This window comes from Schistocerca nitens, chromosome 1, assembly GCF_023898315.1.
Source record: "Schistocerca nitens isolate TAMUIC-IGC-003100 chromosome 1, iqSchNite1.1, whole genome shotgun sequence".
Taxonomy (NCBI): Eukaryota; Metazoa; Arthropoda; class Insecta; order Orthoptera; family Acrididae; genus Schistocerca; species Schistocerca nitens.
The window spans coordinates 1,059,827,484-1,059,855,241 of record NC_064614.1 but is presented as its reverse complement, the minus strand read 5'-3'; the positions used below and the strand labels follow the sequence as shown (position 1 = coordinate 1,059,855,241).

At 40.0% G+C, this 27,758-nt stretch overlaps 1 protein-coding gene across 1 annotated transcript in view; it reads left to right on the top strand.

Annotated features, from left to right (window-relative positions):
* Positions 1 to 1,738: 1,738 nt before the first annotated feature.
* The window catches only part of LOC126226075 (uncharacterized), a 46,466-nt gene continuing 20,446 nt past the window's right edge, over positions 1,739 to 27,758 (top strand). Inside the window, exons 1-2 of the mRNA XM_049942215.1 lie at positions 1,739 to 2,009; positions 2,098 to 2,316. Of these exons, the coding sequence (XP_049798172.1) occupies positions 1,787 to 2,009; positions 2,098 to 2,316 (442 nt within the window). The 5' untranslated portion in view covers positions 1,739 to 1,786. The remainder of the gene's footprint in view (positions 2,010 to 2,097; positions 2,317 to 27,758) is intronic.

The following is a 27,758-nucleotide window of genomic DNA, read 5'->3' as shown; positions in this document are numbered from 1 at the left end:
CACACCTAAGCATTAACACAGAACAGAATAAATAATATATAAGCATATTTACAAGTTAAATAACATATTATTAATACCAATTATATTTGAGGATAACAGTATTCCTCATCATAGTGAATGTAGCTTAGTATTAGAAGAAGAAAAAATTCTATGAAACTACACAGAGACAGGAAGAAAACAAATACACAAGGGTACACAAACACATAGGGGGATAACACAATGGAAAGGACAGGGTTCGTTTTCAGAGTAACTTTTGGTACTGCAGTCCAACCCAAGACTTCATTTCCTAGATCTTTCGTCTTATTTCCACATTTGTTTCCACCAAAAAAAATCCTATTCAAGCATGCTTTCTGTATATATAGGTTCACATATTTCTTACCTCATTATTTATTCTCCATTATCTTACTTCATCATTTATTTCCAAGAAAATCCTACCTAAACCTGTTGTCCCTAAACCCTACCTTTTTTGGTTCATATCCTCTTTCAAAATACCCTTTTTTTTGGCCAAAGCATTTTCTTTAAGCTTCTCAATGCATTTCTTCCAATCCATCATAGTTAGTTTCTTATATAGTCTACCCCCTCTTAAGCTAACTTAAATCTACTGAGCTCAGATATATATACCAATGGACGAGGCAATGCAGCATCACATAAAACAATTAATATAAACAGCAATGAAAAAAGACGCAGATTTGCGAAGCAAGTTGCATTAAGAAATTAGCAAAGCAATTGTAATATTACAACTAATCTAAGGCAATGTGCAGCAAACAATAAAAATAAATCATTAGTAAAACTGGCTTAACAGAATAATACAAAGTCAAATTCAATAACACTATGCCTGGCAAACAGCAGCAACTTATACCTAAACATGACATAGCTCAAGCAGAAAAAATATTACAGTAAAAATGGCCATGTATGTCACATCTCAACACTAGAGTGATGCGTCACGAGAACTTACACTAGCAGATAAGTTACCAAATCGTAAAGAAATTATTTATGCAATTCCTGTGAAGGGAAATGTCTATTTATGTGCCCTCGTTTTCTTGGAAGTAGATCACAAAACTATTATTTACTGGATCTGTAGACAGAAAATATTTATATTAGTACATCTATAAAATTTTATTTTTACCAATGCTGCAGTGCAGCTAGAAACTAGTTATTAAACAAAATGGGCAAAGCAAGGCGTGAAACGTCATTCACTAGCCATATGGCATTTCTCTCAATTAGCACGACAATAGCCGTGAAATGTTTCTCATCGTTTTCAAGTTCGACCGTGTCGTTTTTGCGATGCTTTCTACAAAGGAACGTCAATACCGAGGATAATGGCCTCCCCTTTTTTTTTCTACCTGTGCCGCTGGAAGGCTAATGGCTTTTTTTCGGGCGGCTGTCGCCCTGGTGGGTGCCCGCGACGCATTACGTGCAGGTGGTCACTTAACCCTCCGACAGTCGCGCATGTATCTGTGAGATACATGACCTACTTTTTCTCTAATATTACCGCAATGAACAGTGGTAACGGTTTGCTAGCCCACGGCATCTTGTGTCATACCTTTCTTATTGCTTCACAGGAATTTCAGTCTTATCCCGATACTGACAAGGTCATAAATGAGTCAGGTGTGGAAACGTGTACCGCCTGTATCTCTCAGATACAGCACGCCTACTCGGGTAACGCTTTGTCGCTGCTAATGACTGCAGCTGTTGCATTGTTTGCAGCGTACGCAAGTTGGCAGTTGCGTTGTTGTCTTCTAAATGAAGCAACGTTTCGTTGTAGCTACATGTACTCTCTTTCAAAATGAGTAAACGATATGATCTAGAAAATCCTAAGGATTTGGAAGAAGTACATCGCCTTCTTCTCGACGACGAGGTATCCATTGAAGATGAAGATGCTCTTGCAGAAACTGATTCAGAAACTGAAGATATACTCGAAACACGATCTGTAGACTCAGACATAGATCATGAATTTGATGAAGAGGAAAATAATGAAGCGCAGGAAACTGATGAACATTACTATTTTGGTGAGAAGAAAAGACAACAAATATGCTTTCAGATGTAATAATAACAATATCTAATAATGGTGTAATGTACTTATTTTTTTAATTTTAGGTAAGGATGGAACTAAATGGAGGAAAGTGCCTTGGAAAGCAACACAGACATGGCCTCATAATATACTAACCAAACTGCCTGGGGTAGTTGGAGACGCAAAGAAAATGGTAACTGAAATTGACTGCTGGTGCCTATTCATCAGTAATGATATCCTAGATCTAATTGTGGTCAACACTAACAGGCGTATAGCTGATCTAAAAGGAAACTTTGCTTGCGAGAGTGACTGCAAGGACACAGACGCAATCGAAATAAAAGCCTTTCTTGGCCTGTTATACCTTGCTGGTGTGTTCTGTGGTGGGCGACAGAATATTCACGACTTTTGGACAGCAGATGACCTTGGTCTGAATATTTTTAGAATGACCATGTCCGAAAAACGTTTCCTGTTCCTAATAAGATGTGTTCGTTTTGATGATGGAACCACAAGACAAGAACGGCGCAAGACAGACAAATTAGCAGCCGTGATGGAAATGTTCACCATGTGTTTGAATAACTGCAAGACACATTACTCCCTCGGTCAGAACGTCACAGTTGATGAGCAGCTACCAGCATTTCGAGGCCGGTGTGGATTTCGCCAGTTCATACCATCCAAACCATCTAAATATGGCATCAAAATTTTCTGCCTATGTGATGCCAAGCTTTATTATACTTACAACATGGAAATATATTGTGGATTACAACCAGACGGATCCTTTCAGAATAACAACTCCGCCAAAGAAGTAGTTCTGAGACTTGCCGAACCAATATATGGGACGGGTAGAAACATTACAGCAGATAACTGGTTCACTAGTTTGCAGTTAGTAAGAGAACTGCATAAAAGGAGACTGTCGTTTGTAGGCACAATTAGAAAAAAACAAGAAGGAACTGCCATCGAATTTCGTAGCATCAAAAAGTAGACAGAAATATGATAGCGTATTTAGCTACAGCAACAATGAAACCCTTGTGTCGTATGTCCCGAAAAAGGGAAAACTGTAGTCCTCCTTTCGAGTATGCATGTATCGTCAAGTGAGGTTTCGGAAGGTTTAGAGAAAAAACCAGCAATTATTCTATACTATAATGACACCAAATCTGGAGTTGGTGTAGTTGACAAACTCTGTGCAACCTACAATGTAGTTAGGTCAACAAGAAGATGGCCTATGGTGATTTTTTTCCACCTGTTGAAGATTGCAGGCATCGACTCAAGAGTAATTTTCTTGGGCAACAAGAATAAATACTCAAATCGGCGCGAGTACCTCAAAACTTTGGCTCTGACTCTACTGCAAGATCATCTCAAAAGAAGAGCTCTTATTATGACTCCACCTGATAATATAAAGTCAATGCTAGTAAAGTACAAACCTAAAGGAAAAGAGCAAGAAAACGCTGAACAATCCTTGGAATCAGAAAACAAGAGAAGAAAAAGGTGCCAGTCATGCTACAGGGAGACAAAAAAGACTTGTCTCAGCAAGTATACATGTGAAAAATGCGGTACACATCTTTGTTTGCAAAAGCACGCAAAAATAATTTGTGAACAATGTCTTTCTGTAGAGGGCAATCAGTAAAAAGAGACATGCTTTGATTAGTTCAATAATTTATTTGTATCTATAATAAAATCAATTTTTAAAAGAATTTCATGTACTTCTCCATTACAAAATGTCAAATATTACTGTTAATTTGAAAGTGTAATGAGCCTGACGTTCACTTCTGTATTTTTAAAATCTGTAACAATAAAGGTACTGCAATTTAAAACAAAAACAAAAGAAAAAGAACCTGTACACAAACAAAAAACCACAAAAATCGTCGCATGTATCCACGAGATTCATCACGACTAGTGGCGTCATGAAAGTTGACGCGCCTGCTGGAGGGTTAACTTTCGTACGGAAATATTTACGACAGCAGTTTGCGCTACAGTGGCAGTCTCATATAAAAATATTTCACAGGTCAAGAATTAGCGTTGCAAATCTGTAGAAACAAAATCCTATAAATGTAAGTGTCCAAAAAAAATATTCGTCAGCATTGTGATACATTCACGCATATACACACATTTCATTTCATAACTCTTAAAGTACGATTCTTGGTTTCCAACATACATCTTCACAAGGCAGAGTTCCTAACCGCTACTCATTACTCCTTACCTTATTACACATATATATATATATATTCGTCAACGCTTCTTTAATATTTCATCATATGAAACACGTAGCATAATCAAATTCCTCATATAGCATCAGCTTCTTGACCATAAACATACCTCAGCAGCATAATACACATCGTCGTCGTAAAAATAACATCATAACACCTCAGTCAACTCTCAAAATCGTCGTAGCTTCCTCCAATAGTTTCAAAACCTAAAAAAAATTCTCTGCTCATGTCAAAAGTGTCATCCGCCTCAAACGCACTTCAAAAATCATGATCCCATACCAAATACATCATTCAAAGCTCTCTTAGTATCACAATGGTTCCGAAAAAAATATGAACATTTCACGAAGTACAGACAAAATACAATTTCGTAAGTGTGAAGTTATCCACCTGTGTAATTACGTAAACATGTGTCACTGATGCAGTAAAAAAAATGTTTATCTCTCAGTTAAATGATCAAGATAGCTGTGTAATTTGTGTTAGAGAAATATGGTACCGATGTTTAAAGTTGTATAAACAAATACCATATTAGCTAGGGTTCCTTGTGGTTGCCACACACATGGTACACAAAGTAAGCGTGTACCCCCCTGAGGATTAATGTAATTATACCCTCAGGTGTTACAGATTATTGCAATGGAATGAAATGTATCACGGAAAAACTTCGTATCATTGTACTTCAAATATCTTTAAAAATAAATGTTTTGAGTACCAAATTAATCACTCAAATGCGTGTCCTGTAGCGCTAAATGTGCGTCTTGCTGTAAGATAATTCTGTGGAAGTGTAGTAATTATCGTCCTCCGAAAGCTAAGTTCTGCAGAAGTCAATGTAGTTACCTCATGATAAACAAAAGTGAAATGCTTTGCGTATAGATATCTTAGTTATTACGCTTATTGTTGTGATGAAGAAAGTACTGTGCTGTGACGTATTGTTGTGCCACGGAAAAGGCTGTCTCATTGTAGCTATACCACAAAAGTTAAATACTAAAACATGTTTTACTTTCCAGAAGAATTCAGAAAACTTGTGCAGATATAAAACAGATACACCGCAAAAGCAACATTGTAAATTGTCACTCATTAGTAGCGTCGTGATAAAATCGTGTAGCTGTCACATAAACTAACCTCTGTGTCATCTGGTATCTCACAGAAAGTACTTTAAATCCAGAATGTATTTTCAAGTAAACCAAAATGTTGCATTAAAATCTCAAATTAAAAAAGCACATTATCTCTCAATAAACGGTTTTACGTGTGAAATGTGGTGTAAACCTTCGCTCTTCCTAGAACGCAGAGTTTCAACTTCAAAGCAATTATCATGTTGTATACGTCGGTAAAGAATGCTAAAATTTTTCTCAAGGCTAGCGTCTTATGTTATTTTTCTCGGAGCCAGCGGGCGCACGCGGCTGCCTGCTGTGCGAGTCATTGTCTGTCTCTTTGTTGGCGCGCGTCGTTGTTGAGATTTGGAGACCTAACTTCTACAAATTCACTGTGACGAGAGGGCCCTGCCCTGTTTAAATCCCGCCAGTTCTGATGAAATTCAGGTCTGTCGGTATGTCGGTAGTTGACATAGTTTCTTGTTTGTCGGTCATGTGGTGGAGAATTTCTCCCTGAATCGTAACTGCGCGCTGGACCGTTGCGTCTAAAGTTATTCTGTCTCCCGTAATAATAATTATTTTGGTTCCCATATTGTCTGTTTCTCTGATTGTCTCTGTAATAGTCATTACCGCGGAGAGGTGATCTTTCCCTGTAATTATTACTACTCTGCCAACGGTTGTCATACGGGTGGTGTCTGTTTTGGTCACGATTTACGTTATAAGAATAGCCTTGTCGTGTATTATTTCTGTCATCGCGGAATTGTGACAGATGTGACCTGTAATTGTTGTGCTCCTGTTCTCGCGTTCCGCGATTGTCAGTGTCAATTTCCAGTACTTGTAACAGTCCCTGAATAGCTTCAATGTCGTCTTTGCAACGTCCTGCTAAAATAATATGCCGTAAATGTTCAGGTAATTTGATTAAGCAAATTTGGATGAGTTCTGAGGGGCTGTATGGGTTTGAAAGATATTGATTCTTACGCAACATGTCTTCAAAATGTTTCATAATACTGGAAAATTCAGATTGTTCGAAACGTTTCATCATTATGATGCTATGTTTTACTCAGTCTTGTGTGGCTTGAGACCAATATGCTGAGAGGTAGGCATGATAAAAATCTCCTTCACTGTGACAATCGTGAATGACCGATCACATTCTTACAGCTGGTTCATTCTCTAAGTAGCCACACATAAATTCTAATCTGTGCTCTAACGACCAGTTGGGAGGAAAACAATGAGAGAATTGATGGAGCCATGCTTGTGGATGAATGTCATTACCAGAATTCTTAAATGTTTTGAATTTACGTGTAGTAATGAACAGCTTATAGTCAAAATCATCGTGTCGGCGAGTCGCATATCGGTCATTGTTACGTTGTTTCTGTGATTCCATCTCAAAATTCGGTGTGCCTTGCCAATTTCTTTCATAATTTCCGAAATGCGCTGTGTTATTATTTTGTGGCTGTTCCGCATTTCTATGTCCCTCTTCCCATATTGGGGCGCGAGTGTCCTCTGAAATACGTAATTCTTGTATTACTTGTGTCAGCTGATCTTGTACTTCCCGGATTTCTCTTTGGTGTTGCGTATTTATTTGATTCTGATTTTGTTTGAATTTCCTAATTTGTTCGCACTCTTCTGTGTCATTAAAGGCTACCGGTTTTGTGTCATTCAGATTATCATCTACCTTCGTAGATAAGTTAGTGAACTGATCCGAAAGTTCGGCTACTTTCTCCGATAGTGAACACATTTCCTCAGTGTGTTTTTCTGAACCAAGTTTCAGAGTGTCCATTTGTGTTGAAATCGAATCTACTGTGTCCTATAAGTTTTCTTGAGTTTTTGCAAGTTGCGTAACCGAATCGGTAGATGCAACTGAGTCAATTTTAGCCGACAAGGTCTCATGATTTTCATGAACAATGGTTTGCAGTTCTTTTATGGCTGCTTCGTGATTCTGTAATGCATTTTCATACCGCGAAAAAATAGGTTGGATACGCTGACAAATTTGTGTTTTTACGTCATTACAGACTTTTTGACCTTTCGATTCGATGTTATGTAACTCAGTAGTTAAATCTTCACGTGTTTGTTCAAGCGTTTGCTCCAATGAGTCTAACTTTTTAAGATTTTGTTCCACTGTGTCTAACTTTTGAAGATTTTGTTCCATTATGTCTAACTTTTGAAGCTTTTGCTGTGTTTGTCTCTGATTTTGTTCCATTTGTTGCATTAATTGCAATAATAATGTATTAGTGTCTGGAATCTGTCCCTCTATGCTTTTCGGCAGTGCATTTGCACCGGCAACATTTACATTTTGACAAGCAGAAACTGTGTCTTGACTTATTTGAGAAAACGGTGAGGACGCAAAACCTGAATCTACAGTATTTGCTAAATTGTGTCCTGTCATTTCGGATTCCTGAGGCGAGCTATTGCCGACCGATCGATCGATAATGCTTCCCTGCTCACTAATTGTTTCACTGTCCACGCCATTGTTTGCCGCCCGCTCCATTTCCCTATGCACAATTACCAAATTATTACTTTGAACATCAGTTAATTCATTACTCGGTGGCGCTAACACACTGCTTTCGTTTTCACTGTCATTTCGCAGTTTACTTTGGAGCCTAGTATTACGTTTTTCACACGCCATTATTGTCACAGTATTTCACACAACAACACAGAAAAACACAATTTGAAGAGCAAAAATAAGAGAACACATTAACATAACACTGAAAATAATATCTAATTAATTGCAGCTGCGAAATACTTGGTGCAAATCTACATGCATGCCACAACTGTTTTACTGTACAACAATGAAAAACTACAACTACAAAGGAAATTCTCTCTATAATCATGCGCTGGCAATAAACAAAAGCTACACTAATTACACAAACTACAAGGAAAAAAATCGAGACTGTTGCTGTAGCGAAAACTGCTGTCGTAAATATTTCGTTAAGAAAGGTAAGTGACCGTGAAGTAATTCGTTGTGAGCGGCCAGGTGTGCCAGCCGCCTTGAGAAAAAGCCATTAGTGTGTGGCGCAGGTGGAGAAGAAGAAAAAAAAAGGGGAGGCCATTATCCTCGCTATTGACGTTCCTTTGTAGAAAGCATCGCAACTGCGACACGCTCATTACTTGGAAACATATCGTACTTTCTGATATTTACTGAAATGCCTAATGAAATGACAAGAAATAGTTTGTCTACACACCTGATTATGACTACTGTCTTTCTAGATGAGATATTTTTTTACTACTTATGAAATGCCACATGGCTATTGAACGATGTTCTTATGCTTTGCTTTGTACATAGTTGCTTATTTCATTTGATATCTAGTTTCCAGCTGTGTTGCAGCATGGGTTTTATAAAAAAAAATTCATTTGCTAATGTGAACACTTTCTGTCAACAGATCTATTAAATAATTATTTTATGACCCACATTCTTCGAAAAAGGAGCTCTTGGAATGAAAAGAACAATAAGAAGGGACTAATAACAGGAACTGCATACATAATTTTCTTTTCAACTACTTGGTAATTTTTTTTCGTAGAGTAAGTTTTTGTGATGCATCACTCTAGTGTTAAGATGTGACGTAAGTTTTAAACATGGCCATTTTTACTGTAATATTTTTTCTGCTTGAGCTATGTCATGTTTAGGTATAAGTTGCTGCTGTTTGCCAGGCATAGTGTTATTGAATTTGACTTTGTATTATTCTGTTAAGCCAGTTTTACTAATGATTTATTTTTATTGTTGCTGCACAGTGCCTTAGATTAGTTGTAATATTACAATTGCTTTGCTAATTTCTTAATGCTGCTTGCTTCGCAAATCTGCGTTTTTTTTTCATTCCTGTTTATATTAATTGTTTTATGTGATGCTGCATTGCCTCGTCCCTTAGTTTAGCATCTGAGCTCAGTAAATTTAAGTTAGCTTAAGAGGGGGTAGACTATATAAGAAACTAACTATGATGGATTGGAAGAAATGCATTGAGAAGCTTAAAGAAAATGCTTTGGCCAAAAAAAAGGGTATTTTGAAAGAGGATATGAACAAAAAAGTAGGTTTTAGGGACAACAGGTTTAGGTAGGATTTTCTTGGAAATAAATGATGAAGTAAGATAATGGAAAATAAATAATGAGGTAAGAAATATGTGAACATATATATACAGAAAGCATGCATGAATAGGATTTTTTTTTGGTGGAAGCAAAGGTTGAAATAAGACGAAAGGTCTACAGAATGAAGTTTTGCGTTGGACTGCAGTACCAAATGATACACTGAAAACAAACCCTGTCCTTTCCTTTTATGTTATCCCACTATGTGTTTGTGTACCCTTGTGTATTTGTTTTCTTCCTGTCTTTGTGTAGTTTCATAGAATTTTTTTCTTCTAATACTCAGCTACATTCACTATGATGAGGAATACTGTTATCCTCAAATATAATTGGTATTAATATGTTATTTAACTTGTAAATATGCTTAGATATTATTTATTATGTTCTGTTTTAATGCTCATGTGTAAAGTTGATGTTTCAAAAGCTATTCTGATCTTTTATGTATGTACTCATGTCATAATTCCTGTAACATTGATGTATATGTTTATTTCTATTGTGTTGTAAAGCCTGTACTACAAATGTTATCTGTATTGTTATGTTCTTTAATGATGTATTTTGTACCTTTGTAATTGTACTCTCATGTTATAATATTGTAATTGACACCAGTTCTTCAAATTAAGTATCATTTCACTGCACACGTTTCTGTTGGTCATACTATATGGACAATATGTGACAAGTAGGGACTGTTAGTGTTTGCACATGTGTTAATAATTCAGCAAGGGACTGGATAACAGCGTTGCTGGTTCTAAGGACAATTCCAAAAACTTTGTGAGTGGACAAGTGGTGGTTTATGGACTTGCTATATTAGCCGCAAGACTCTTCAATGGTGATTGTGCACCTGCACAGTCACAACAGATGGCTGCTGGCCATCTCTACTAGGACTACAGTGGGTCTGCATCCTTGATGACCCACCAGTACCATTATCTCTACAAGGACTACAGTGGGTCTATACCTTTGATGATCCACCAATACCATTATTTCTACAAGGACTGCAGTGGGACTGCGCCTCTGGTGGCCCACCAATACCGTAATCTCTACCAGGACTACAGTGGGTCTGCTCTGTATTGACCTACCCACCAATACTCTTCAAAACTTCGACTGACTCTGTGGTGGGTTTGCTCTGTTGTGGCCCATTACCTGTCAGCATGTCAAGAGTCAGCACTGTCTTTCCGTTGGAAGGACAACGCTACTTCTTCAAGGCTGCATGGAAATCCACTACTTCCGTGTGCATTTTCTTTTACTGCTCAGACTTTGAGAAAAATACTGCAATGTGATGAATGATCAGGACTGTCTTTATGGACTGTGAGAAAATTTTAGCTTTCGACCAACATTGTATCAATAAGTGTGTGCATTTGATTTCTTTGTTATTGTAATTATGAAAAATTTTTTTCAAATCTGTATTGGGCACTGCCCAAACCAATTTGTAAAATTTTTTGTGAGGAGCATGGGGGCTATGTAAGTAGGCTGTTTAGGTTTTTTTATTGGTAACGCCACCTCTGTATGAAAATCACTGGCTGTGCTGTGTGCAGCCTGTGGCTGCTTTGCATTGTTGTAATACTCGCCATTGTAGTGTTAGGCAGCTGGCTGTGAACAGCGCGTAGCGTTGGGCAGTTGGAGGTGAGCCGCCAGCAGTGGTGGATGTGGGGAGAGAGATGGCGGAGTTTTGTAATTTGTCATGAACTGCTATATATATGATGATATCAAGGTAAATACATTGTTTGTTCTCTATTAATATCTTTCATTTGCTAACTATCCCTATCAGTAGTTACTGCCTTCCATAGTTTGAATCTTTTATTTAGCTGGCAGTAGTGGCGCTCGCTGTATTGCAGTAGCTTGAGCAGCGAAGATTTTTGTGAGGTAAGAGATTTGTGAAAGGTATAGTTTAATGTTAGTCAGGGCCATTCTTTTGTACGGATTTTTTTGAAAGTCAGATTGCGTTGCGCTAACAAAAATATTGTGCCTCAGTTTAAGCACAGTCGTGTAAAATTGTTCAAAAGGGGACGTTTCAACCTAAGAATTATATTGCGAACAAAGTAAATTGGATTACGTTTTACTGGCAAAACACCTAGAAAATATAACTGGTCTATTACAGAGAATTCCTACACAACGCTTGACTGTCGTCTTTTGTAGTACTACCGCGCGGTCTGGGATCCTTAGCGGAAATGATTAACTGAGTTCATCGTGGAAGTCCGAAGAAGGTAAGCACGTTTTGTATTATCGTGAAATAGCGGAGAGAGTGTCACTGACATGATAGAAGATTTAAAGTGGACATCATTAAAACTAAGGCGTCTTTAGTTGCGACGGAATCTCACAAAATTTCAGTCACAAACTTTCTCCTCCAAATGCGAAAATATTTTCTTCATGCCGACCTGCATACGCAAAAACGATCATCATAATCAAACAAGGGAAATAAAAGCTCGCACTGTAATACGTATACACGTGTTCATTTTTCCCGTGCGCTTTTAGAGATTGGAATAATAGTGAATTATTGTAAAGGTGGCTCGATGGACCCTCCGAAAGGCACATAAGTGAGGTTTGCATAGTATCAATGTATATGTAGACATGTAGATTTAGAGTGAAGTGATTTAGTTCTGTACGGCCAAGTCGTCCGTTGGGGCATGTCTCATGGCTTAGTTGCAGAGACACAAAAACATATCAAATGGCTGTTGAAATGACTCTTATAGAATCAAATGTTTTTGGAAATGGAATTATCTGGAAGGGCAGCAAAAGCTGTCACTTTGGCTAAGTGGATCAATGTTTTGTAACTGAATTATGAGAGAAGGTAGGTGGATCATAGTTCATTAATAAAAGTTACACGTTCGATATGTTAATAAACATTGATTCCCTACCCTCTCCCATTATTTAATTAAAAAAGCATTGATCTACTTACTCAGTGTGCTCGCGCAGATCGACTGCATAGCAACGCAGAGAAATATGTCACTGCTTTTTCGAATACATCGTGTACTGTGACGCTGTTCTTCCTTTGTAGATACTATAAAAAAACTGCTACTCAGACAAGAAAGAATTACGTTCACAACCCTGATTTTCGGCAATGTTTCACCCTTTGTTCCAAATGTATCGCTTCGAAAACAAGTCATCTACCTCGAGCTCTCTCATTGACTGTGTAACACAAATTACTCGCACACCTTTTGTTCCCATCATATCTCAAGGCAAGCATTGAAAACATTCGTGTTCGAAACAGATAAGTAGATCACTGGCCCTAATCAAATGCTGAACTTCCATATGAGAGCCATGGAATATCTTTGTTGTTGTTGCTGCTGTGGTCTTCAGTCTGAAGACTGTTTTGATGCATGTCTTCCTGATACTCTATCAAACCAAGCCTCATCATCTCAGAATAACTTGTGCAACCTACATCTTTCTGAATTTGCTTATTTTATACATCTCTTGGTCTCATTCTACGATTTTTACCCCCATACTTGCTTCCAGTAGTAAATTGGTGAATCTTTAACGTCTGAATATATTCTGTCAAACGACCAGTTCTTCTAGTCGGCTTGTACCACAAATTTCTTTTCTCCTCGTTTCTATTCAGTACTTCCTCATGTGTTACGTGATATAGCCTTCTAATCTTCGGTATTATTCTGTGGCATCACATTTCAAAAGCTTCTATTATCTTTTTGTTTTTACTGCGTGTAAATTTCGAATACTTCGAGAACATAACTCACACACAGGAACACTTTCAGGCGACAAGTAATATATGGACAACGGCTCCTCTTCTAACGGCAGTTAATCGTAGGTCCCTAGATCAACGAAAGCTACTGAGCAATTGGAAAAGGAGCAAGTGAACCTTGGTTTCAAGGTTACAGACCTATAACCCTGTCGTTATTGGCTGTAGAATTACAGAACGTGTTTTATATTCACACATTATGAGCTTCTTGAAAATGGGGAACGTCTTCTATTAAAATCAATACGGATTCCATAAACAGAGATGTTGCAACGCTCACCTCGCTGCGAACATCCAAGAGATCTGGAGCACCTTAGACAACAGCGCCTTTGTTTATGGTATATTCCTTGACTACAATGCAGTCCAAAACTGACGTTTAGTGAAAAAATTAGCTTACCTACTACCGGACGTAATCGGTGTTTTCAAAAAACATGGGACCAAATTGACACACGTAGAGGTAATTTCGGGAGTTCCCCAAGGGAGCTGTACATGCTCTTTAATATTTGGAAAACATATAAACGATGTAGTGGATAAGTATAAAGCTCAATGGCTGGCAGGCAACCTGTCTGTCAATAACGCTGGCTTGGGATCCGTCATGTGAACCATGAAATAAACTTACTGCAGATCTCTCTCCGGGCGACTAGGGATTTATAGATGTTAGAAAGAAAGCTTTCGTTTACTTTTCTTTTATCCTTTTATGTCTTTGGCATCACAGGTATGTAGTTGAGTCCATGCTACTGAAATACTTGTTGAATGAGTATGCTTTACAGGCGAGACGTAAACAATAACAACAAACGAAATAGCCGTCAGTTATGCAGCTTCTGTAGCAGCCATCACTTAAGATGCGTTCATCTACGTAACTTTTTTTAGTTCTTTTCACTATTATTTTCTAAGTCAAGGACGCTAATACTGACGTTTGTCAATAAAGAAGAAGATAGTCTGATTCATTAAATGGGACGTCTGTCATAAAACCTAGATGTCTTTATCCGCCTCGAAATTTCCCTATTTCATGAACGATAGGAACTTACTTCACTACGGAGACCTCATCTAATCTTGAAGCTTGCTGGAAGTTTTCTTGGTGAATGACAGCCCACTCGTCACGGAATGCTGCACTGTGGAGAGGTATCGATGTCGGTCGGTGAGGCCTGGCACGAAGTCGGCGTTTCAAAACATCCTGAAGGCGTTCTGAAGGACTCAGGTCAGGACTCTGTGCAGGCCAGTCCATTACAGGGATGTTATTGCCGTTGTAGCCACTCCGCCACAGGCCGTGCATTACGAACAGGTGCTCGATCGTGTTGAAAGATCGCCCTCCCCAAATTGCTCTTCAACAAGAAGGTGCTTCAAACATCAATGTACGCCTGTGCTGTGATAGTGCCTCGCAAAACAACAAGGAGTGCAAGACGCCTCCGTGAAAAACACTTCTACACCATAACACCACCGCCTCCGAATTTTACTGTTGGCACTATACACACTGGCAGATGACGTTCAACAGGCATTCGCCATACCCACACCCTGCCATCGGATCACCACATTGTGTGCCGTGATTCGTCACTCCAAACAACGTTTATCCACTATTTAATTGTCCAATGTTTACGCTCGTTGCACCAAGCCAGGCGTCGCTTGCCATTTACCGGCGGGATGTGTGGTTTATCAGCTGCCTCTCGACCATGACATCCAAGTTTTATCACTGTCATAGTACTGTCATAGTACTGGCAGTGGATTCTGATGCAGTTTGGTCTTTCTGTGTGATGATCTGGATAGATGTCTGGCTGTTACACATTACGACCCTCTTCAACTGTCTTCAATCTCGCCAGTCAACAGACTAGGTCAGCCTTTACGTTTTGTGCTGTACGTCGTGTCCCTTCACGTTTCCACTTAACTATCACATCGGAAACAGTGGACCTAGGGATGTTTAGGAGTGTGGTAATCTCGCGAACAGACGTATGACACAAGTGACAACCAATCACTTGACCATGCTCGAAGTCCGTGATTTCCGCCGAGCGCCACATTCTGCTCTCTCATGATGTCCAAAGACTACTGAGGTCGCTGATATGGAGTACCTGGCAGTAGGTGGCAGCACAAAGCACATAATATGAAAAACGGTTGTTTTTGGGGGTGTCCAGATACTGTTGATCACATAGTATATGTTCAACATATCCCCCCCCCCCCACCACCATTTGAGTTGATAGCTCAGAATGCTCATATTACCTTCATCGTGCTTGGAACACCATCAGAGACCTATTTTGTACATTGCCATTCTGTGGTACGTTCGTATTGATGACACAAAGTCTCCTCACCCGTCATGATGTTTTACAGAAAGGAAATGTCCGTATTCGTGCATGCGTCCAAGCGTTAATGGGTTTTGTTCAGGAGTCAAGGTGTGGGTGGAGAAGTTTGCACAAGCTTTTCACATCTTGAAAACATTGTGGATAATTTCTCGAGTACTTGACTGAGAGACGTTCAGTTCTCTGTTCGATTACAGTTTGTGACACAACATGGCCGCACGTCCACTACTTAATGCTGCCTGCTCGCAACTGACTGGTCTGATACACATCTGTTGTTTGCTGTTGTTAGTTGCCACTGTACGTACTACTCTGACGTCACTTATATGCCAGGAATAAAATCAGTGTCAGAACCTTTTCGATGTGATTTATACTGTTCCAACGGACATATCGCACCAAAATACATCATACGTTCCATTAAAATATTTTATTGTAAACGAAGTACGAGTACGTAATCCACAGACTATATTGTAATACAATCGATAACTTCCAAAGAAACGAACTTGGGTATGCTTGATGTGAGTGATCAACAACAAAGACAGTTTCAGAGTTTAACAAAGTTAAAGCTTATAAGTCTGAGCAAATAAGAGGCCGAAGTGTGACATAAAGTTCCGGAATTACTTGAACAAGTTGAGTTCTGAAATAGGAACCAAACGTTTAGTGTGGAGTATTAATCAGACGTTAACGTACAAATGTTGTAACGGAATTACAGTACTTGGAATTTCAACGGTCGCACTTCTCTGATCCAGACCCGACGAAAGAACCAGAAAAATCATGTAAGTTTATGCAGATACTACCAGCACTAAGTCCGATACTCTCAAAGTGGTGAAGAAGTAGTGAAGCAGATTATACCAAGGTCTCCCAGCCTCCCAGCACGACACCGCTACACCGACGAAGTCTGATAGCTTGGTGACGTGCAGAGTAAAGAGCCATCCGCGTTGTTGCGAAAGGTGTCCTGGCGAAGTCTTTCTGGGCCTGCTCGTTTCGCTGAAGCAGAGCTCTGGAGGTGAAACGCAAGCCTTAGTGATCGCCTCGAATAGTGATACCCCATGTATGATTGGCTCCAATCGATTTTCGCGGAAGTAGGACATACACCGACAGAAAGAGACTGCAACACCAATAAATATTTAATGTAGAGTAATGGAATTTCGGGAATATATTTGCTAGGTTGCGACGTGCTAGGGTGGAGAAGAGTTTGTACCTCTTTGTATTCTGACGAGTTTTGCATGAGAACGAGACATGTACTCGACCCCCTCCTTACCCATCACCTAATTAATTATGGGCACAACGGTAACGAAGGGAAATGATGGTGGACCCTGCTAGTTGGTAAAAGAAGGATTGCAACACTCACAATAATTTAATAAAAATCGTAATTTATTCAGAGAAGAAAAACAACTTTATTATAATAATCAACAGGAAATGGGATTCTGCATATATCTACGAAATGATATGCGGCTAATACATTACAATGAGATTTATTGTACACCAGAACATAAAGGCCCATGATTATTGACACATTGCCGAGCGGTTCTAGGCGCTTCAGTCTCGAACCGCGCGACCGCTACAGTCGCAGGTTCGAATCCTGCCTCGGGCATGGACGTGTGTAATGTGCTTAGGTTAGTTAGGTTTAAGTAGTTCTAAGTTCTAGGGGACTGATGACCTCAGAATTTAAGTCCCATAGTGCTCAGAGCCATTTGAACCATTTGATTATCGACACAAACAGTAGGTTAAAGGATAGGGTATTCCGAACTATTATGCGAATAAGAGTTGGCTCGAGAACAAGTGCTCCTACTCTCTGTGATGCAATAGCTTGACGATAATGACTGGAGGTCGTAATCAATCAAATACTACTCTCTCGACTATAAAGCAGTATTGTGATTAGTAGTGAGAGCTCACATGGGATCACATGGAGAAACAGGTACGGTGCACTTGTGGCACAGCGAGCGCGTGTGCTGCTGAGGACTTCAGTATGTAACTGATAGGTCCTACAATGGTGGAGAAGGCAAAATTCTTTACCGATCCTGAAATTTGTAGCCGGTCGTCGGTAGGCAGCTTTCTGATGATGTAGGCGCCGACCTCTGGTTTGCAGCAACTCTGTTTCAACCCATGGCCTCAAAGATTGTCCAAGAATTCTAAGTTTTGCCGAAAATAGGTGCGACTAAGTCGCAAGACCATCGAACTCCGACGAAGATCAGTTCCTGAATCCCCACTGCTCGCACAATGCAAGAGCGAAGCCAACATCGCTCAACTCCCTACTCCCCTGGAAAACCACGAATCAGCATTAAGTGCTGATTCCAAAATGCCCCCACTCAGAACATCACTTGTGGCAAAACGACTGTTCCCTCCGATTTCGAGCAGGGCATTATGACATCAACTAGCCTCAGTTTAAGTTGACCAGTCATACCTCTGCCATTCAGCTGAGGGCACTGAACTTGCCATTTGACTGGCTACGAAAACAACCTGCCTAGACCACCGGCCATCCGGCGCCAGACAGTCGCACACGGGGGCACGGTCCACAAGTATTCTCAGAATCAAGAGCACAATGCAGTCAGTCGGTACCAGGAGTCTTCGTTCCAAACGCGCCGGAACGAAAAAAACACATAAACTGTGGTGACACTCAGACGTCTCGCAGTTCGTATCGCCCTGCATACAATAGGCGAAAATCGACCGCCGTCAGTCATTCCGCCAGGCGCTTAAGCCCATTGTACGAACCCCTCAGAATTCGAGGAAGTGCAGCCCCCAACCGGAAATGCAGTGTGCCGCGTTCTCCAATGCTCGCCTCGCAGAGGCCACACAGGGAAGTAACCGAACATTCATAGGAATCAAGTGAAAAGTATTTTGGAGCTCTCAGTACAAATACTCTCATTACAATAACTGTATTTTGTCTGTTACCACCATGCAAGCAATGACTTAGAACATTAATAAAATTGATGAAAATGAGAGGCGACATGCAAAAGAGGGCATGGAACCGCTCATTACCATTCAGTCACTTTAGATTATTTTTGGTAGTGGTTGACTCACTTGACAGAGGTAGTGTGTCAATCACTAAAAAAAATCAGTCTAAACAGTTTCCAAAATGTGACAACAAATTGGCAGATTAAATTGGAAATTGATGATAATATGAAAAGGTGGAATTTTTCTTATGACTTTGCCAACATCTTACTCACATTGACGAATAAGTCACACGCAACACAGATTCACCCTCAGGGAGCCCACTGTCATTCATGGACATACTCGCACAGTCATACAAATATTGAACACATGGCAGGAGGCGAAAATCGAAGGAGTAATAAAATGTTGACCTATTGGATCTGAAAGCTTCTCATTAAGGTAACATTAACGAATTATCTACTAGTGCCCAACTCAAACACAGGCATACTTCTGCGTGAAGCCAAAATGACAAACAATATTTCAATGCTTCATGGTTGAAACATTTAACCACACTCATGCCATTTCCCTGAACAGAAAGTATGATAATCAATTTCTTTTTACTGTGATAGATTGACTGATGGTCCATTCACCATTAACCAGAATTGTAACTGCAGATATCCCGCTCACATACACAAACAAAAATACTCTCGTGTAAATGTAGCATATTATTGTGTATAATATTCTGTAACTATTGACACATACACAAGGAATGTGTGCACGTAGTGACAACTGATGGCATCAACATAAGTGAGATAGAGAGATATAATGTACACAAAAAAGACAGAAATTTTGTAGGTATACCTGTGTGATCGAAGATTATGTGACATAGTGTGAATCCCAAAAAAGAAATCCTTGTTCCAAAATGACATGATGATAGGAACCAGGATATCTTTAACACGAACATCTATATATAAAAAAGGAAGGCTGGAAGCTATAAAACAGAACAATATACATGTAGTTGACATTGTATTTCCAGTTTCTAGTCTCTGAAATAAAGCTCTTTGGGAGGGGCAAAAAAAGTTGTCTGACCAAAAAAAAAAAAAAAGGTTGACCATAACATCCTTCACATGACATCACGACACGACATCACGCAACGAATCACTCAACACACGAACATTACCGCACTTGTCTGTGGAGTGGGATGGTGGTTCCTGGCGTGGAGAAAGGAGCGTATGCTGGAGACAGTGCGACTAGTGGTGTGGGCCACCAATTTAATGTTTCTCGGAACCGGTCGCGGCATCCGGAAGTGTTTGCAGTCATCGTTCCCTCTCTGTAGAGGCGTTGACAGTCAACAGGAAGCTCGTAGGGTGGTAGGAGAGACAACTGTTGATTTGCAGTACTGTGCGGTACGATGGATAGCACATGTACAGGCTTTGATTGTCATTGAGGACTGCACGATTCGGGACAGAACCATGGGACAGGTAGTTGGCTGTCCGAAGACAGTAACACTTGGCCTTATCCATACCGAAACATTGAAATACAGGATACTACTCTTAGAGTGATTCCAAAACTCGTGGAGTCATCTGATGGAGGTTTAACTTCACTAAATACGCTATCTACAGGTGCCACTGCAAGTCCCTCGCCGTCTCTGATCCCAGAGGCCTCAATAGATCCCTGAAACTGCTCAAGACATGGCGGCCTCACACAAATACGCAATGAACACATATTAGACGAGACAAAATTAGCTGCAATTGCCTTAGTAACGTAAATTAATAAAACTGCCATATGTAACCCATTTACCATATATGCGCCCCCGTCCTTCCCCGCTGGGACAACTCGGTAGATGTTGCTGTGTCTGGCGTGGCCAATACGCTGAGTTGGACGCTACTCATCTGAGATGGAACTGAATGTACTGAAACATACGGTGGAAAATTAAAAAAAAAAACACTGCAGACGTCGTAAGTTATAATGCAAAGACTCTACCTCTGTAAACAAACTGTCATAAATATCATCCTTTTGGATTTCTCTTGTGTGCTAGGTCTGACACCAAGACACCAATTACCGGACTTGTTGAGGAATTCCATACCTTCTGCATTACACCGCTCATAGGATAAATCCCGACGACCGCACCCGTTCAGAGACGGGCACAATGGCCACCTTTGTAGGTCCGTATCCAAACCCTAAGAGTATGGTGCAACGAGCTGTAGCGTGCCCAATACGCCAACGAAAAAAAAGAAGCTTCACTGAAAATAGATGCAACACTGCAGTTGTGTGCCCATAACGCCCAGAAGACAGTCGATATGCAGCGAGTAGCTCTTCCTCAACAAAGACACAGTAATAGGTATGGTGTAAAGACAAAACACACATGACGATTGAGTCTGTGTTACCACTGACTCAGAAGAGTGGTGGCACCCCCATGTAACGGGAAGTCCGGAAAAGTGAGTTAGACCTACACTTTGATTTCTCAGTTAACCAATATCGCGCAAAATCATATGTCGCTTCGTAGCCCCTACAAGTTACGGATTTACATGTTAAAGAATATAAATAAAAACAAATTACCACACTTAATGTCTAATATGTACAAATCAGAAAGATGTTTCCTAACCCAGTTTATTTTACAAATGTTTCCCTTTTGTTTCACACACAGGCACCACTTTTTTCCTCGTACGAAATCTACGTTCTCGCGCTCCTTACATTTCAACATATGTAAACTGCTGTGTCCGAGTATTTGTGCGAATTTTCCCGGAGCCGAACCCGCACGGTCCTGGCTTCAATCTCGCCCTCCATTTCTGTTTCGGTGATTGGAACTCGGATTAGGAGCACGTATTTCGATTGACTCGTCTCGCTGTTCATCTGATTCTCTGCGCCTCCAGCTCGTGTCGCACTGGCGGGTATCATTCTGTCTCTGCAAGTTACTCTGCCGTCCTCAGTTTTGTCTCCCATAGTCCTGCCTACAGGATTTTCCATCACGCTCACTGCTCCTGTCATTGTTGTTGTTATTGCGCGGTGCTTCACGAAAGTCGCCATTGTAACGGTTATATTGCCCTTTCCTTCAATCACGTGCTACTTATTTTTCAAAAATTAACTCCAACTCTCACAGAAGGCTTTTGAATGTTTCAATATTCGATCCGTACTTTCCTACAAGCGCTTGCTGGTAGCTGCTTGGCAGTTTCGCGAAACAGAACTTAATTATTTCAGCATCACTATGTGGCACATCAAGAAACTGATTCTATTTAATTAATGCCTCAAAACGTTTCATGGGGCTCTTGTATCCTGATGCCTCCAGATCTGGGCACAAAATTATTTCCTGTTTTATTCAGTCTTGCATTTCGCGCGACCAATACGTACCCAGTAACGCGACGGTGAATTGTTGGTAAGTTCGGCATGTACCCGCAACACCGCGCATTTTCTCGGCTGCCGTGCCCTCGATGTGCCGGCAGATAAATTCTAATTTTGCTGTTAATGTCCAAGATATTGGTAGCGTGCTAGAAAATTGTGACTGCCACCTCCATTCTCCCGGAAATTTTGGAATTTGAGGATCGATAAAAAGTGTTTGTAATCAAACTCTGGTTCCTCTTGCACATTTCTATTGGTTCTAGTATCAAACGCACCCGTCCTTTCGACGCGAGCTGACATCTCCTGGTGCGTACTGTGACCACAGATTGTTGATACTGTTTGCAGTCCGACGAGTTGTAGTTAACTGAATTACGGAAGAATCGGGTTCAGTAATTCAGCTTTCGTTCTGCACTGCGTGACTTTTCCCATTGAGAACAACTTAAGTTGAAGCAACACTTCCTGTGTTGGCAGTGTGTGTTGATGGCCGTTATGTGATTTTATTTCAGTGATTACAAAATAAAATAATTCACTGCAGGGAGTGAAGATGCCAGAATTCTGATCCTGTCTGGCGCATGAATGCTACGACAAAATCATGGCCCAATCAAACGTGCACCTCTGTGGTATGCAGGCTTGGTATTAGGTTGGTATACGTAGGGTCACAGCTCGATTCCGACTTCAGGAGAAGATTTAAGAGGCTCTGGTGGATCCAGTTTCCCTTGATTATGCCAAATGAGGAACATACGATTCCAGTGTGGTTCCAAATTCACATTACACGGTATGTCCCTTCGCTACCGACAACAGGTCGGGTCGGGCCATGACAGAGGCGAAGATGGCTGCATGGTAGGAACTCTGTCACCAGTAATCTTTCTTACACTAATAGTTTCATTTCAGTTAAAGAGCCAAACGCCATGTAAGGTCACGGGGCACTTATTCTGTCTTTTGTTTCACCTTGAGATGTTAAATACACTGAGCCTGGTTTCACGGGATTTCATCAGTTCGTGACCATATAACGTCGTCAAATCTTTGTTTGCTCAAGGTTCCAGACTCCTCAAATTCTCCACATGAGGGGCGTGTTAGGACTCGAATACTGGTTCGACACAGGTTCAGGCTTTAACATGAGCACACTTGTCTGTTGGCGGAAGTTAGTTTGATTAACGTCTCTTCATTTATTGGCAGTAACGATATGTGACAGTTGCGACTCCCAGAGAGACACTCCTAGCTACTGGTGAAAAAGAATTCGGTAGTTAATATGTCTTCTTATACAGTCAACAACTATATATGCGCAGTTCTATACCCAGTCATTACCGTATTCTTCGTCACGTCATTTCTAGTTCAAACATGCACACATCTCGGCTCTGTTGAAAAAAGCTGTATTTAATGTCCCTTAGTGGCTAGAAAATAACGGCGATAGGTGCCGGGTTCGAAACCCAGGAAAGCAGAAATTATTCATTTTTCTTGTCACTGCAGTTTCAGGCTTCTCGCGATGCTGAGAAAATTCTGCATAAGGCTTCTGTCTGATTAGTTGCCGTGTTCGAATAGCCATCCAACAGCTACATTACGTCATGTCAAGTTTGTTACTCGGGAATGAAATCATATTTAACATCTTGTATGGTTACAGGGACCACAGTTTCTGGTGACGATTAGTAATGTGGTCAACCTTCATTACATATAAATAACTTCCATTTTTATGTCAGTTTGTGTTATATGTAAACTGTGTATGAAATATTATGGGACGTAACTGCTAAGGTCATCAGTCCCTAAGCTTACACACTACTTAACCTAAATTATCCTAAGGACAAACACACACACACCCATGCCCGAGGGAGGACTAGAACCTCGCTCGGCTAATCCCGCGACCGAGCGAGGTGGCGCAGTGGTTAGCACACTGGACTCGCATTCGGGAGGACGACGGTTCAATCCCGTCTCCAGTCATCCTGATTTAGGTTTTCCGTGATTTTCCTAAATCGTTTCAGGCAAATGCCGGGATGGTTCCTCTGAAAGGGCACGGCCGATTTACTTCCCCATCCTTCCCTAACCCGAGCTTGCGCTCCGTCTCTAATGACCTCGTTGTCGACGGGACGTTAAGCAACACTAACCTAACCTAACCAAATCCCGCGCGGCAGTTAGTGTTATATAACAAGGACGATAGGTGGTTTTCGAACTGCATGTAGATCAACGTGCTATCATGAATACAGTGAAATTACTAGTGTCATGTTGTAAACGGTGATGTTTCGACAGAGCGCTTGCTGCTGTTAATCATGGGTTTTGTATGTGGTTAATTCAATAATCAGTTCATGCAACGCACTCGCCAAGTGGACAATGATTAATAGATGGCTGGAAAATATTTTATAGTACAAGAATTCAAGAAAGACTGATGCGTTACGGTTGGTTGGTTGTTTTGGGGAAGGAGACCAGACAGCGAGGTCATCGGTCTCATCGGATTAGGGAAGGAAGTCGGCCGTGCCCTTTGAAAAAAACCATCCCGACATTTGCCTGAAGCGATTTAGGGAAATCACGGAAAACCTAAATCAGGATGGCCGGACGCGGGATTGAACCGTCGTCCTCCCGAATGCGGGTCCAGTGTCTAACCACTGCGCCACCTCGCTCGGTGATGTGTTACCGTTACAGCCAGTTTTTGCTTTCCTGGGTTTCGAACCCGGCACCTATCGCCAATGAGAATGGTAAGGTTTTGCAAATGTCACCTCCTGTAATAATTTTGAGTTTACAAGCATGATAAATGTCTCGGGTGTTACCTGATGTTTGTAGTATCGTGGTATTAATTTATATCTAGAGTTACCATGTAGTGTTTTCTAGTGGTCACCTGCGATAACCATACTGTATAGTCAAATAACTGGACCGAAACAAGATTAGAGGAACTCTAAAACAGTTACATTATGGGGGATGTTTGCAAATGAGGCAAAACGTTATTCATATAGCTGGGATACTTTTGAGCATTATAGTACTTTTTGCTTAAATATCGCAGAGACAAGGGAAATTTGAGCTCTTATGAAGGTACATAAACAGTCGTTTGTCCCTCACTCCTCCTGTTAGCGCAATGGAAAGGAAATTATTCGTAGTGGCCGGCCTATGTGACCGAGCGGTTCTAGGTGCTTCATTTGAAACCACGCTGCTGGTATGGTCGCAGGTTGGAATCCTGCCTCTGGCATGGATGTATATAATGTCCTTAGGTTAGTTAGGTTTACGTAGTTCTAAGTCTAGGAGATTGATAACCTCAGATGTTAAGTCCCATAGTCCTTAGAGCCATTTTGAACTGGTAGTGGTACTGTAAGTAGGCTGTTTAGGTTTTTTTGGTAATGCTACCTCTGTATGAAAATCACTGGCTGTGCTGTGTGCAGCCTGTGACTGCTTTGCATTGTTGTAATACTCGCCATTGTAGTGCTAGGCAGCTGGCTGTGAACAGCGCGTAGCGTTTCGCAGTTGGAGGTGAGCCGCCAGCAGTGGTGGATGTGGGGAGAGAGATGGCGGAGTTTTGTAATTTGTCATGAACTGCTATATATATGATGATATCAAGATACATTATGGGTTCAAGGTGCTTTCTGAGAGATACCAGGTGACACAGTGGTTAGTTTATTTGACAGCTACACGACTATATCACGACGCTACTAATGTGTGACACAATTTACCTTGTTGTTTTTGCGGTGGATCTGTTTTATATATGCACAGTTTTTCTGAATTCTTCTGGAAAGTAAAACATGTTTTAGTAGTAACTTTTGTGGTATAGCTACAATGAGACAGCCTTTTCCGTAGCACAACAATACGTTACAGTACAGTACTTCCTTCATCACAACAATAAGCGTAATAACTACGATATCTATAAGCAAAGCATTTCACTTTTGTTTATCATCAGGTAAGTACATTGACTTCTGCAGAACTGAGCTTTCGGAGGACGATAATTACGACACTTCCACAGAATTATCTTACAGCAAGACGCACATTTAGCGCTATAGGACACGTATTTGAGTGATTAATTTTGTACTTAAAACATTTATTTTTTAAAGATTTTTGAATTGCAAAGAAAGTTTTCCGTGATACATTTCATTCCATTGCTGTAATCTGTAACACCTGAGGGTATAATTACATTAATCCTCAGGGGGGTACACGCTTACTTTGTGTACCATGTGTTTGGCACGCACAAGGAGCCCTAGCTAATATGGTATTTGCTTACACAACTTTACACATCGGTACCATATTTCTCTAACACATAATTACACAGCTATCTGATTATTTGACAGAGATAAACATTTTTTTTACTACATCAGTGACACATGTTTACGCAATTACACAGTTGGGTAACTTCACACTTATGAAATTGTATTTTGTCTGTACTTTGTGAACTGTTCATATTTTTGCGGACCCATTGTGATATTATGAGAGCTTTGAATGATATATTTGGTATGGGATCATGATTTTTAAAGTACGTTTGAGGTAGATGACACTATTGAAATGAGCAGAGAATTTTTTAGGTTTTGAAATTATTGGAGGAAGCTACGACGATTTTGAGAATTGACTGAGATGTTATGATGTTATTTTTACGACGACGATGTGTATTATGCTGTTGAGGTATGTTTATGATCAATAAGCTGATGCTATATAAGGAATGTGATTACGTGTTTATATGTATATGAATAATCAATAGAAGTTAGGGAATCTGGTTGGAAACCGAGAATCGTACTTTAAGAGTTATGAAATGTGTGTAAATGCGTGAATGTATCACAATGCCGACGAAAATTTTTTTGGACACTGTTATATTTATAGGATTTTGTTTCTACAGATTTGTAACCCAAATTCTTGACTTGTGAAATATTTTTATATGAGACTGTCACTGTAGCAGAAACTGGTGTCGTAAATATTTCGGTAAGAAAGTTCAGTGACCACCTGCACGTAATGCGTCGTGGGCACCCAGGTGAGCGGCCAGGTGTGTCAGATGCCTGGAGAAAAAGCCATTATTGCGAGCAGCCGGCACAGGTAGAAAAAAAAAAGGGAGGCCATTATCCTCGCTATTGACGTTCCTTTGTAGAAAGCATCGCAAATGCGACACGCTCATTACTTGGAAACATATCGTACTTTCTGATATTTACTGAAATGCCTAATGAAATGACAAGAAATAGTTTGTCTACACACCTGATTATGACTACTGTCTTTCTAGATGAGATATTTTTTTACTACTTATGAAATGCCACATGGCTATTGAACGATGTTCTTATGCTTTGCTTTGTACATAGTTGCTTATTTCATTTGATATCTAGTTTCTAGCTGCACTGCAGCATTGGTTAAAATAAAATTTTATAGATGTACTAATACAAATATTTTATGCCTACAGATCCAGTAAATAATTTTATGATCTATTCAAAAAAACGAAGGAGTATAAAAAGATATTTCCCTTCACAGGAATTGCATATGGAAGTTTCTTTTCAACTACTGAGTAATTTTTTGTAGAATTAGTTTTTGTGGTGCACCACTTTAATTACTTAGACATTAAGATGTGATTATACATTTTCCTTACCTGCATTGTTATCTTTAGTGTAATATTTTTTCTGCTTGAGCTATGTCATGTTTAGGTATAAGTTGCTGCTGTTTGCCAGGCATAGTGTTATTGAATTTGACTTTGTATTATTCTGTTAAGCCAGTTTTACTAATGATTTATTTTTATTGTTTGCTGCACATTGCCTTAGATTAGTTGTAATATTACAATTGCTTTGCTAATTTCTTAATGCTGCTTGCTTCGCAAATCTGCGTTTTTTTTCATTGCTGTTTATATTAATTGTTTTATGTGATGCTGCATTGCCTCGTCCCTTGGTATATATATCTGAGCTCAGTAGATTTAAGTTAGCTTAAGAGGGGGTAGACTATATAAGAAACTAACTATGATGAATTGGAAGCAATGCATTAACAAGGTATATGAAAAAGATTTGGGCCAAATAAGTATTGTACAATGAGAAATAATTATTTTGAGAGAAATATGAATAGAATACAGGAAGGAGGTTTAGATAGGACCTTTTGGAAATAATGAAGAACACAGGGAGATCTCCGAGAAGTAAAGAAAGTTTTGTTTGCAAAATACTGCAGTAAAACAAACCCTGTCCTTTCCTTTTGTGTTATCCCTCTATGTGTTTGTGTACCCTTGTGTATTTGTTTTCTTCCTGTCTCTGTGTAGTTTCATAGAATTTTTTTTCTAATACTATTCACTATGATGAGGAA